The 13220-nt window shown below is 48.8% G+C and overlaps 1 protein-coding gene and 1 long non-coding RNA gene across 5 annotated transcripts in view; one reads left to right on the top strand and one right to left on the bottom strand.

Annotated features, from left to right (window-relative positions):
• The window catches only part of CLPB (ClpB family mitochondrial disaggregase), a 74711-nt gene that overhangs the window by 59869 nt on the left and 1622 nt on the right, over positions 1–13220 (bottom strand). For all 3 annotated transcript variants that reach the window (XR_015285169.1, XM_023944268.2, XM_023944276.2), the window contains exon 2: positions 12905–12956. Coding sequence is in view for 2 of the 3 variants with exons in the window: in XM_023944268.2 (XP_023800036.2) it covers positions 12905–12956 (52 nt within the window). In the remaining variant the exon portion in view is untranslated. The remainder of the gene's footprint in view (positions 1–12904; positions 12957–13220) is intronic.
• On the top strand, positions 10477–13107 carry LOC111941211 (uncharacterized). 2 transcript variants are annotated; one of them, XR_015285171.1, is made up of 2 exons: positions 10477–10567; positions 12939–13107. It is a non-coding gene; the product is annotated as an uncharacterized LOC111941211 (long non-coding RNA). The 2 variants fall into 2 exon arrangements; XR_015285170.1 differs by lacking the exon at positions 10477–10567 and adding an exon at positions 11989–12081.

The following is a 13220-nucleotide window of genomic DNA, read 5'->3' as shown; positions in this document are numbered from 1 at the left end:
AAGTGCTGCATCAAGACAGGGCAGCCATGGGTCAGGCTTTAGAAAGCAGGGTGGACCATGCAGGAGTCAGCAGTTCTCTGCCCCTTGGTTTATCCTTTTCTCTTTTCACAAATTAAGGCTTTTTCATCTTATGTGTGAGGCTGTCCCTGCATAGTGCATCCTCCACACTGGTATAACAGGGAAGACATGTCATTAAACTCCTTGCTGGGAGAGACACGAGTGAACACACCAGCCATGTTCCACCTGTGCAAGCACCACACTTGAGAGTCTTGAAATTCCACCCAGCATTCCAGGCAAAGAAGTCAAATTCAGGTGTGACTGCTTACGTGCACTGAACAAGTCAGATCATCGCTTTAAGAAATTGGAGAGGTAAACATCTGAACTCAGACAGCCTTTCCAAATTCCTTGCTCTTGGTCTGCTCTGTTGGCAACGCTGTCAGGTGGTTAAGAGTGCTGGGATGGAATGAGTAAAAAGGAGGTAAATTAACCATATTCCCCTTCTTACAGTTGGAAAAAAAAAAAAGAAAAAAGGAAAGCAGGAATGCTGGTCGAGGGAACACTCACAGCTATACGCAGGGCGTCTTGCCAACCTCCCTCCACCTCTTCGGAAACCTTCACAGTGGTTTCACTAGAAACTTATCCCAAGGAACAAATACACTCATACACTGAGACACCTGGGGTGTTCAACCTAAATGAGAGAAGACTCTAGGAGAACTTAAGAGTCCCTGTCAGTGTCTAAAGGGGCTCCAAAAGACCTGGACAGGGACTTTGGACAAGGGCTTGGAGTGACAGGACAAGGGGGAACGGCTTCCCACTCACAGAGGGCAGGGTTGGATGTGATATCAGGAAGAAATTTTTGGATGTGAGGGTGGTGAGGCCCTGGTACAGGTTGCCCAAAGAAGCTGTGGCTGTCTTATCCCTTGGAGTGTCCAACACCAGGCTGGACAAGGCTTCTGGCACCCTGCTCTAGTGGAAGGTGTCCCTGCCCATGGCAGAAGATGGTCTTGAAGCTCCCACCCAACCAAACCTTTCAATGCTATGGTATGATAATCCTAAAGTTATTTCCAACCAGCAATATCTGGTTGCCTGAACTTTGTCTGATATTCTGAACATAGCTGAACACAGTTCACCCCACTGACCGAAGAAACCAGCCGGATAAACATCATCTGAATAAAAAGCCTGTAATAAAAATTCCTCTCCAGTAGAACCACCTGCCTTATTTGACAGAGACTGGGGATTGAGAGCCAACAGGCAGATGGCTTCAGCCAAGCTCTAAGCAGAAGCATGTTGGTGAACTCCTCTGACTCAAGTGGTGGTATGATACACACAGGTAATGGGACTGGCTGGACAATGTGACCACCCTTTTTTTGACAGAAAAAAAACACGAGAACTAGTGCTGTGGTTCTGGATGCTCTGAACTGTTCATCACTTACTTGGACAGAGACCTAATAGCTGAAAGACTAGAATCAAAACTGGCAGCCTTCACTTGTAGCTCCCAGCTGTGATTCAGGAGCCTGTGACCACTATAATAGCACCAACAGAAGGTTCATGCTTTCTTTACCAGGGTTACAATTTAAAGTTTAATGGTAATGAACTGTCAGGTCAACAACAGGACCCTGGTCCAAAGAAGTTTGACACTTGAGGAACAAATTTTCACACAGAATCCACACCAGATGAAATTTTTATTTCTTTTTTCTATGCAGTTTAATACCTGAAGAACCACCCAGCAGACAGAGAGCAGGGATGATTCACCTACAGTCTTATGGGGATTTGGATCTATGCAGCCCTGCACATGGCTAACACTGGTCAAGCTGCAGCTCCTGCATTATTCAGTGGCCCAGTAAACTCATCTGCAGAGTTGCACAAGAGCAACCTTGGCCCCCTCACAGGGTATGGCACAGTAATCATTTGGGTTGGAAAAGCCCCTCTAAGGCCTTTGAGTCCAACCATTCCCCCAACACTGCCAATCTCACCACTAACCTATGTCTCCAAGTGCTATATCCACACATCTGTTAAATCCCTCCAGGGATGGGGATTCCACCACTGCCCTGGGCAGCCTGTGCCAGCGCTGGACAACCTTTTCTATGAAGAATTTGTGAAAATATCCTTATGCTTTCTCCTTCTGCCAGTACTACATCCCTGCAAGTGAATGTCAGGAGCATGTTGCCAGTTCTGCTGCCTGAAGAGCGCTCTCAGACAACAGAATGCTGAAAGAAGAAATATCCCTGTGCAGCCACAGAGCTTTCTGTCCTGGTGAGGCCGGATGTGCCCAGACACACAGAGGATAGCAGATTGCTATCTTCAGAGATCAGCTCCTTTTGCAGCTCCACTTACAGAGGTGTTTGCACTCACAACAGAGATAAGGTAAGATAAGCCTGACTCAGACCCATGGCCACTGCTGGTCACACCATCCCCTGCTCCAGCTGGAAGGATACTGCCTGGGGGAGAAATCCACACCACAGCTCCATCTGTGCTACCATGTGTGCCATGTCCTCTGCACAGGCACAAGGAGCTGCTCCCTCAGCTGGAAAACTGTTCACTTGCTGCCACTGCAGGAACAAACTCCACTCTCACTCCCCTAGACCCTAAGGAGCCATTCCCACCAGCACCAGAACTCAGGATGCTGGTCAGGATGCTGCAATGGCAGAGATCTTACTGTCTCCCCCGACTCACCCCAACTGCTTTCCCAGACATTGTGATGCCAAATCCCCTTCCTCTTGTCTCTCAGAGTGATGTGGACCAACGTGCCTATTATTTCTGAATTTCATTGTACTCACTTGGCCATTTGAAAGTCCTTTGAAAGCAGTAACATTCACACCACCCCCTTCCTACAGTGTGTCACTGTGACAGCCTAATAAGCACAGAAAATCCAGGAAATAAAGGCATCTTGGTAACAAGGGAGAGGGAGCCTGAAAGAGGAACCCAGAAGGGGCAAGGTAACCCCAACACCAAAACTGCAGGTAAGAAGGTATCAGCTATGCCAGGATGGAGGCACACAAACTCCTTCAGGCTGGGAACTTTTGTCTGGCAATAAAAGCCTTAATGCACAACACCAACCACTGATTAACATCCTCAGTAGAGTTTAATGAATGTAGTTTTGCAAAGTATCAGGCCCATTTACACTTGACCATAGTATTTATATGATTTTACATTACAGGGGCAGAGAGACCATCCTGGTCACCTTCTGCCAGCCCCTGGGTTACTTTGCTGCAAAGGGTCAGTCTTAATTTCATCTGTCATGAATTTTAACGTTTTATGGGAGGGTTTGGACTGGAAGTGACCTTGAAGGTCATCCAGTTACAACCCCACTGTCACAACCAGGGACATCTTCCCTTAGACCAGGTTGCTCCAAGCCCCATCCAACCTGTCCTTGAACACATCCAGGGATGGGGTACTCATCCATCATATCCATGTGGATGGATATTTCTTCCCGGTATACAATCTAACCCTGCATTATGTCAGTGTGAAGTTAACCCCCTTTCTCCTGTTACATTTGTTTTCTCATAAATGGGACCTGCAGTGTAACTCTTCACCATTTCCCTCTGAGACAAAGGACAGGACATCAACCCTTATTTAAAATGAAAAGATGATGTTTTAAACTAAAAGATGGGAGATTTACATCAGATATTGGGAAGAAGTTCTTCCCTCTGAAGTTGGTGAGGCCCTGGCACAGGTTGCCCAGAGAAGCTGTGGCTGCCTCATTCCTGAAGTGTCCAAGGCCAGGTAGGACAGGTCTTGGAGCAACCTAATCTAGTGGGAGGTGTCCTTGTCCATGGCAAAAGGGCTGGGACTAGATGATCTTTAAGGTCCCTTCCAACCAAAGCCATTCCTTATCCTGTGATTTTAGAATTCTCAAGGCACTTTGGAACCACTGAAAAATAACTATGAACTCACTGAAAGGCTTTTTTCTCTACAGACACACTGGAAGGAGATACTGAATAATGATACGTTCATTCTTAAAAAACCAAAAATAACGGAAAATATCCTAGTCCAGCAGTCAAACCTGTTTAATATTTGTGCATCCAACAGGAAGGATGCTGGAGCCTCTCTTGTGGGATTAGGTTACAAACTTGGAGCAAAGGTATTAGGATCAGTCAAATACTTTTCTGCTCAGTTCTCTTCTAGATCATCATAAGCATCTGGAATGCCACATCACTGAGCCCAGTGAGAGAATTACTTGTATCACATCATCTACCATAATATGCATTGACATTTCATTTAGGAGCTGAATTGCTTTTTTTTTTTTTTTTTTATTTTTGTTAAATCATTGCAAGATGCTCAGCAACTTAACAGATTTTCAGACAACTGAACTTTATGTTCAGGGTCTTCAGGCCCATCATTTATTTTTTCTCCGCCTGATTTAATGATATGACAATCGATAAAGCCACGACCACTGCTCAGATCCCAGACAGCCAAATGTATTTACCAGAAGGAGTACTTTATTTTAATTAAATAAAATCCTCTGATCAATGTTTAGGATGTTTATCCACATTTTAACCAAGTAAGATCCAGGACACTCACCTCCTAAGGAGTTTCTCACATGGATACAGCTCTATTAGCGCCATTTCCAGTGTTTCTCAAATGACAAACTGCTCCTTGACTGCAGTGGTGCCACCAAGATATCCCTGCCCATGGCGGGAGTTGGACTGGATGACCTTTAAAGGTCTCTTCCAACACAAACTCTTCTGGGATTCTGCAATTTAAGACCCGGCCAGGAGAAGAACCCCGAGTCAGAGCTGGTGTTTCTGGTTGGGGAAGTACTAATTTTTAAGGGATTTCAATAATTATTATTTTTTTAATGGTTTTAGGGCAGAAAGCTGTCAGACAGCAGGGTTAGATTGAATATTAGGGATATTTTTTTTCCCTGTGACGGTGGTAAGGCCCTGGCACAGGCTGCCTTAGGGAAGTTGTGCCTGCCTCATCCCTGTAAGTGCTCAAGGACAAGTTGGATGTGGCTTAAAACAACCTGGTCTAGTGGAGGGTGTCACTGACCCTGGCAGAGGGTTGAAACTGGATGAGCTTTAAGGTCTTTTCCAACCCAAACCACTCTGTGATTCCCCGATTCTACGAACATCACTGTCTGCTCTGGAATTTGCTGGAGGAATTTGGGAAGAGCAGCACCTACTGCTTTGTGCATATGCCCTATTTTACCTCGAGACAGCAGCTCCCAAGGCCTCAGCACTTTGATCCTTGCAGAAGAGATAAAGAGCCCACATTGGCAGCGATGAGCCTTCTCCCCCCACTGCCCCCGGACAGATGTGCCTTCTATTCACCCCGCCACTGGGGTTCTGGGTGACTGACTCGGTGACACTGCTGAGCCCAGAGGGCATGTTTGAGTTTGTGCTCAGTGCCGGGAGCATGCCCAGCACTCCATCCTGACAGGTGGAGGAAGAGGAAGCTGGAAACTTGAACTTTTGCAACAACAATAGCTTCTGTTTCTCTCAGCCTCTTAAACACTTACCCCAGCCCTGTCCCAATATGTCACTGTTTAACTGCAGAGTGGGGGACACTCTCAGATGTGCTCACCCTCTTGGGAACTGCCCTCTGCTTTGCAGAAGAAGAGGGGAAGAAAACCATCCCAACTGAACAATATCTTGGAACATGAAAGCACAATCCCCGCTAGATTTTCCTGCCAGGAAAGGATCTGCTTGGACAGGAGGACACAGCGAGCTGCTTGAAACCCTTTGATGTGGCTGCTGTATTCTTGGAGAGAGCTCAAGGCTGTTTTTCACCCCTCACCATGTTTGCAGGGCCAGAAACACACCTTGGTGCTCAGTGAAATGGGAAGGGAAGGGAAGGGAAGGGAAGGGAAGGGAAGGGAAGGGAAGGGAAGGGAAGGGAAGGGAAGGGAAGGGAAGGGAAGGGAAGGGAAGGGAAGGGAAGGGAAGGGAAGGGAAGGGAAGGGAAGGGAAGGGAAGGGAAGGGAAGGGAAGGGAAGGGAAGGGAAGGGAAGGGAAGGGAAGGGAAGGGAAGGGAAGGGAAGGGAAGGGAAGGGAAGGGAAGGGAAGGGAAGGGAAGGGAAGGGAAGGGAAGGGAAGGGAAGGGAAGGGAAGGGAAGGGAAGGGAAGGGAAGGGAAGGGAAGGGAAGGGAAGGGGACATTTCTTTGCAGCTCTCAAGGCAGGAAAGCTGCTCCCAGGACATGGGGGATCGAATCCTGGTAACCCTAACCCTGACAGCACAAACAGGCCATGTAGAGAGGCCAGTGGCCCAAAAGAAACTCCTGGAAATAAATTTTCAAAATAAAAGGGAATATTAATATAAATATAATTATAAATCCAAGTTTCAGGAGGTAAAGTAAACTCCAAGAGGACAGCAGGTCTGGGGGCACAGAGGGTGGGCAAAATCACCATGGGTGAGAGCACACAGAACAGGGAAAGTCAAAGAGGTACAACCCAGGCATGAAAAGGCTAATACAGACATGTGAGTAGCTGTAGCTTCCCCGTGCCTGTAAGTGCTTAAAACCAGGTTGGACGGGGCTTGGAGCAACCTGGATTACTGGAAGATGTCCCTGCCCATAGCAGGGGGCTGAAGTGGATGAGCTTCAGGATCCCCTCCAACCCAAATCGGTGATTCAACAGTTGGCATCACCAGGCTTGGAAGAGAATGTGAAACCTTACATGGAGTAGTCCAAATTCAGTTGCCCCAGTGCAACAGCTGAGCTGTATGCCAGAAAAATACCCTGCCAGCCTGCTCTGGTAGAGGCCAGCAGCCTAAGTGGGAAATGAATCATCATTGTTTGCAGAGGAATTTGAGCATAATACAATAACTTCTGACAATCTGTTTCCACTGGAGGTGGCATGGATTACCTGCTCAACTTACTCTGCACAGGTCTGAACTCAAGTGTCAGACTTCCTCATATCCACCAACATTCACAGTTTATGTGCTGTGTAAGCAAGCACTCAGCAAGTTTTTAACTTGCTGCCTGACATCTTCCAAGATGTCCCTTAACTCCTGAGCTTTGAGGTAAGTGGAATAATTGCTTCCGTGGTTGTACAGGCCACATCCCTGCTGGTGGACTGCTTCTCCTCCAAACCCTGAGCTTTGCAGAAGGCTGTCCTGCACTCAGCCCTGCTGATAAACATCTCCACTAACTGGAATTAACTGTTTGATGGTTCCCAGACATACAGAAACTCGCACACATCCAGGTGTGTTGGTATCTGCTTCTACAGAGAGGGATCTGGGATTTAGGGGCTTTAAAGCTGTTTTGGAAAGAAGCATGAGAGCTCCTGTCTCCCATGGCTGGCTTGGCACCGACTGCAGAGACACTGCTCTGTGACTCTGTGCAAACTCAAACAATCCTGGGAGGCCAAAATACACCAAGAAGCAGATGAAAAAGGGCAGTTTTGCAGCTACCTAGTACAGGAAAGCACAGCACACACAATACTTAATTGACAATATAAAGAAATCTGGGCTGTTGTATCTGCTCTGAATTCCTGAAGCCACAGGCCAAATCAAACTCAATAACCAGTAACAAAACTTCCACTGAAACTCAGTCTTGGATAATTTGGTCATTTAGGAGAAAAGATTAAAGGGGACATTTACATGATAAACGTCCTTTTATCCTAAAAGCTCTAGGTGTCTGTAACTCAGATACACACAGACAAATGCAGGCTCAACATCATATAAATATGGAGCAATGGAAATAAATGGAATTATAAATCATCTCCCAATCCTGTTTCCAACCTGCCCTCACTACCACTACTGAAGACATGTTCAGGACTGAGATAAGGTACATGATGGCCAGAGGCCATAATGCTCCAGGAGCCAAAGATATGACTCTTCTGCTCACCCTGCAAAGCATTCAGGCATCCCTCAAGGCTCAGTCATGACACTCACAACTATTCTGTGAGAGAAGATGCTTCAACAGGTAACATGGGATACCAGTCCCATAAGTCTTTCAATGATCTGATGTTCCAGGTAAGCAAAGCCTGACTCACAGCAGAGGGATTTTTTACCCAGTCTCTGAATTCAAAGGCAGTCTCTGAATTCTTTAACAAACCCTTGAGCCAGGAAGCAAACAAAAGGTGTCACTGTAACCCCAGTCCACCCCCCAAACTGGAGAGAATTGAAAGGGTTACAGTTGGGAGAGACCTTAAAGTTCATCTTGTTCCTACTCCCTCCCATGGGCAGAAACACCTTCCACCAGACCAGTTGTTCCAAGCCCTGTCCAATCTGGCCTTGAACACTTACAGGGACAGAGATGGGGGAACTCTTTCTCAATGAGCTGTGCTGCTTACAAACAAGGGAGAAGAGACAAGCACAGTCTGGAGGAAGCAAAACTGTGATGAGTCAGAGCCAGGATGAGTGGTGCGGCTTGAAAATGGAGAGATCACTATGTGGGGCAATCAAGCCTAACTTAGCTGTTTTTGCATCTCTTCCACCTAAAAAATGAGGAGAGGGAGAGCAGACTCAGCTGCAGCAACTCACATGGAGCTTTCTGCCCCACTGCCATGTCTGTCTGGATCCCTGTGGGAGCAGGAGAGCACCTGGTCAGCTCCAGATCTCATTACCACACAGATTTGAGTGGCTGCCTGCTGCTAGGAATGAAGCTGATAACAGCTGTCTGACACATGCTCTGTGTCTCCATGAGTCACACTTGCACAGGGCTGAGGAAAACACTGCTCCATCATAGTTATCTGGTGAGAAAACTGCTCAAAGCCTGTGCTTTTGGGGTGGCTCACTAAGAAACAAAGCTGGAAGACAAAGAACCAATATCAATACTGAATATCAACACAAGTGGGATTGAGGTGGGCATGTTTTATGCCTTTGCTCTTTGCTTTCCCTCCAAATGCACAGAACATCTGAGGCTGAGGGAAATTATCTACATTAATTAGGCATTATATTTTGTGCTGGCTAACAGCATGAAGGGCTTGGAGGCAAGAGCTGGTTTGCCACATGCTCCAAAGAGGATGCTCTCAGAAGTTAGGACGTTCTTTCAGCTCAATGAAGAATTCAGCCTCGTTCCCTGCATTGAAAAAGTGCTTAAAGATGAGAAAACTTGGCTAGAAGCTCAGAGGAGCCCAATGGTAGAGACAAGCCTACAGCAGAGGGGCTGGATTCAGCCTGTGGATATGCATTCTTCCCACAGCAAGACAAATGTGTATTCCAGTGAGGTCTGTCTGTTATGCCTGAAAGGCCTGCTCCTTCACTGCTTGGAATAATCACAGAATCATGGGATGGTTTGGGTTGGGAGTAACCTTAAAGTTCAGCGAGTTCTAACCCACTCTGCCATGGGAAAGACCTTCCACTAGACCTTGTTGCTCCAAGGGCTGTCCAACCTGGCCTTGAACACTTCCAGGGATGGGCAGCCACAGTTTCTCTGACCAGCCTGTGCCAGGGACTCACAAACCTCACAGGAAGAACTTCTTCCCAATATCTCATCTAACTCTGCCCTCCATCAGTTTGAAGCCATCCCCCCTAGTCATGTCACTCCATGCCCTTGAGTCCCTCTTCAGCTGTCATGGAGCTCCTTTAGACACCGGCAGGGGCTTCAAGGTCTCTCTGGAGCTTTCTTCAGGTAAACACACCAGCTCTCTCTGCCTGTCTCCACAGCAGAGGGGCTCCAGCCCTTGAAGCATCTCCATGGCCTCCTCTGGGCTCACTCCAGCAGCTCCAAAGCCTTCTTATGATGAGGACCCCTAAGCTAGAATCAGTACTTTAGGCAGGATCTCATGATCTTCTTGGTACCTCCCACCCCCTCTCACATGGCTGTTTTCTACACTTCAGACTTAAAGATTTATTTCCTAGTAACTGTATTCTGATGTTTTCATGTGCAGAGAGGGCCATGAGCAGCTGTCAGCTGAAGAAGGCACTTGGGAAAGATCAGCACTCCACTTCAAACAAGCCTGAAGCTGTGTAAGAAACACCAGCACAGCCTCCCCTCTCCTGACAGCCCAGGGGACAGCGCAGGCAGAGAACAGCAGTGTGGTGAGAGGACAGGTCATGTTCCATGGATGGTTGCCCAGCTGGATTGTCACACTCCCACCCTGTCAAAGCTCAGTTTGGACTTTACCCCTTGCAGGTGGAGAGAACATTGAAGATGAGACTGTGTCTCCTCTGTCAGGTCTGCAGTAGCTCTGGCAGTCCTAGTCTGTGGAATCTTCTTGTAAAGAGATTAATGGAATCAGAGTGGTTGTGGTGGGAAGCAATTTCTGGAGATCATCTTGTCCAGCCTTCTCCTTCAGCAGGTTCACCCAGAGCAGGTTGCACGAGACTGTGTTCAAGTGGGGTTTGAATATCCCCAAGGAGGAAGATTCCACAGACTCTCTGGGCAGGCTATTCCAGTGCCCTGTCACACTCACAGTACAAGGCTCTTTCTCATAATGAGATGGAACTTCCTGTGCACCAGTTTCTCCTGATGCCTCTTGTCACATTGCTGGGCACTACTGAGCAGCACCTGGTCAATCCTCTGACAACCTCTCTTCAGACACTGACAGACAAGGATGAGTTCCCCTCTCAGATCATCTCTCCTTGAGGCTGAATGACCCCATCTCCCCCAGCCTTTCCTCGTAAGAGGGATGCTCCAGTCTCCTCATCATGTTTGAGGCTGAAACTGCCTGCAGCAGGGTGAGTCAGTAGTTTTCACCATTCATGCTTTTCGCACAAGCAAAAAGCATGTACCAAGCAGAGTCAGGCACAAAGTTTCACACAGTGGGAGGACTGCCAGCCCCACAGGGAACAGGATTGGAAGGCCCTGGAGAGAGTTTGCAGAGGGATCTGGACAGGCTGGCTTGATGAGTTGAGGCCACTGTATGAGGCTCAGTACGGTCAAGTGCTGGGTCCTGCACCTGGGTCACCACAACCCTGTGCAGATATACAGGCTGGGATCAGAGTGGCTGAAAAGCACCAAGCAGCAAAGGCCCTGGGAGAGCTGGCTGACAGCAGCTGAACATAAGCCAGGTGTGCCCAAATAGGCAAGAATACACGTGGTACCCTGACTCGTATCAGCTAGTGTGCCCAGCAAGCCCAAGGCAGATCCTTGTTCCCTTGCACTGGGCATGGATTAGGTACCTCAAATCCTGTGTGCAGTGCTAGGCTTCTCATGACCAGAAAGACTCTGAGGTGCTGGAGTGTGTCCAGAGAAGGGTCTGGACCAAAGGGGCTGACGAAGAGTGGCTGAGGAGTTGGGGAGATTCAGCCTGGAGAAAAGGAGGCTCAGGGGGACCTTCTCACCCTGTACAACTCTCTGAAACGAGGGTGTAGCCAGGTGGGGGTCAGGCTATTCTCACAGGTAACAAGTGACTGGATGAGAGGAAACAGCCTCAAGTTCTGCTATGGGAGATTTAGGTTGGATGTTTTGGAAAATTTCTTCATGGAAAGGTCGTCAAGCCCTGGCGCAGGCAGTTCAGGGCAGAGGTGGAGCCCTCATCCTTGGAGGGATTTAACAGACATACAGATGTGGCATTTGGAGACATGGTTTAGTGGTGGGCTCGGCAGTGCTGGGGGAATGGTTGGACTCAATGATCTCAGAGGGCTTTTCCAACCCAAATGATTCTGTAATTCTGTGACACAGTACAGAAACAAAGGGAGAAGCTGTAGACGTGCAGCCCAGCAGGATGATGTACAGCCACCAGCCCTGCCCTGACCAGCTGGAGCACAGAGCATGCCTCTTGCTGTTCTGCCTGACCAGGCTCACAAATCACCCAGACATCCCTAAACAGCAGCTTCCTGCAATTACAAGCAGCAGAACACATGTGCCAATTAGCTGCACACCAATATCCTCTTTGGCCCTTGATCTAGGCCAGATCTCAGCCCTGGGGTGCAGTAGAGCCAGGCTGCCTCATCCAAGATCCTGGAAACTGGATGGAACATCCCCTGGCTGCAGGCCAAGAGGGCTCTCCTCTCCCACTCCTACCTTTTCTTTGCTTCTACACAGGGACAGCAGCTCCCACCTCCCCAGGTGCCTGTGCTGGGTGGGAGATCACAGCCAGAAACAGAAACACGTGTGGTGCACACAGGAGAGCAGCAAAGTCTCTTCCCATCCTTCACAAGCCACCAGGCTGCCAAAAAGTCTGAACTCCATACTGGCTAAGGGCAGCACTTGGCACCAGGGAGACCTCTGGCATTCTGAGAGAGACCAGGTAGGAGTGCCAGGACCTGTTCAAGAAGCAGCTCCAAGTTTCTCACACTTCCCACTTTAGGGGAGACCTGCTTTCCTCCCACAGTCCCAGACCTTGTCCCCAGCACTGGGTATAGCAATTGGTCAGTGACATGGCACTGCTGCTCACAAACCATCCTGGCAACCTTCGGGTCTCCCCCCGGAGGTTTGGCTGCAGAAACATGTCTCCTGGGGATTAGTCACATGCTGAGCCTGAGAAACTGGCTCTTTGTTACCTCCTCAGGGAATGTAACACTGCCAGATGCACCTGAAAGGTGCCATGGCACCACCCCAATGGGGCAGGCACAACCAACTGTGACAAAATGCCTGCTGTCCTGGGACAGGAGCTCTGGAGATGCTCCACTCCCTAACAGCTATATCCTTGGTTACCCAACCAGTCACTTCCCTGGCTTCCTTGGGTGGGTGGAGCTCTCTCCTCTGCTCCTTGTGGAACAAAAGGTCCCTGGAGAACTCCTGGTTCAGTTTGAGGAACCCACAAGGGCTGTTTGTTCAGAGACAGACCCCAACAAATGAGCCTCTGCAGGGTGCTGCTCCCAGGGCTACGTCCACATCTGCACAGTATGGCCTCACACAGTCTCTCTCAGCACTAGGATCTGTGATCCACCTCCTACTCAACAAGTAATGGTGCTCCCCATCTCTCCCCACCCACTCTGGATCTGAGAGGGTGAAGGGAGCACGCCATGGGGGCTGGGAGCAGCCAGCCCCTTCCTTCCCCATGTGCTGACAGGGTTTTCCTGCCCTCCCAACCCTTGCACACTGCTCTCATGTCTCAGAACCCTGCTCACCTGTTGACTTCTGAAACACTGTTAATCCTTGCAGCTTCCAGAAGAGCATCCTCTAAAATGCAGAAAGAAGGAAGAGGGAGTTAGCATGGAGGGCACACATGGACATCCTAACCTGGAATGTGCAGGGGCTGCTGCTGCTCAGAGCTCTCACTGACCACCCCAGTAAATGAGAGCCTATTCCTGAGAGCAGGTTACCTAAAAACTCCTTGCTGTCTTGGTGACTGACTCCAGCCCCACATCACACACCCTGAGGACAGGGGGCTGCGGGAGCCGCAGGCATCTCAGGGCAGTGGACACTGTCACCCCAAGGTGTCAG

Source organism: Cyanistes caeruleus, chromosome 3, assembly GCF_971803275.1.
Source record: "Cyanistes caeruleus chromosome 3, bCyaCae1.hap1.1, whole genome shotgun sequence".
Classification (NCBI taxonomy): Eukaryota; Metazoa; Chordata; class Aves; order Passeriformes; family Paridae; genus Cyanistes; species Cyanistes caeruleus.
This window is presented reverse-complemented; position numbering and strand designations above follow the sequence as displayed.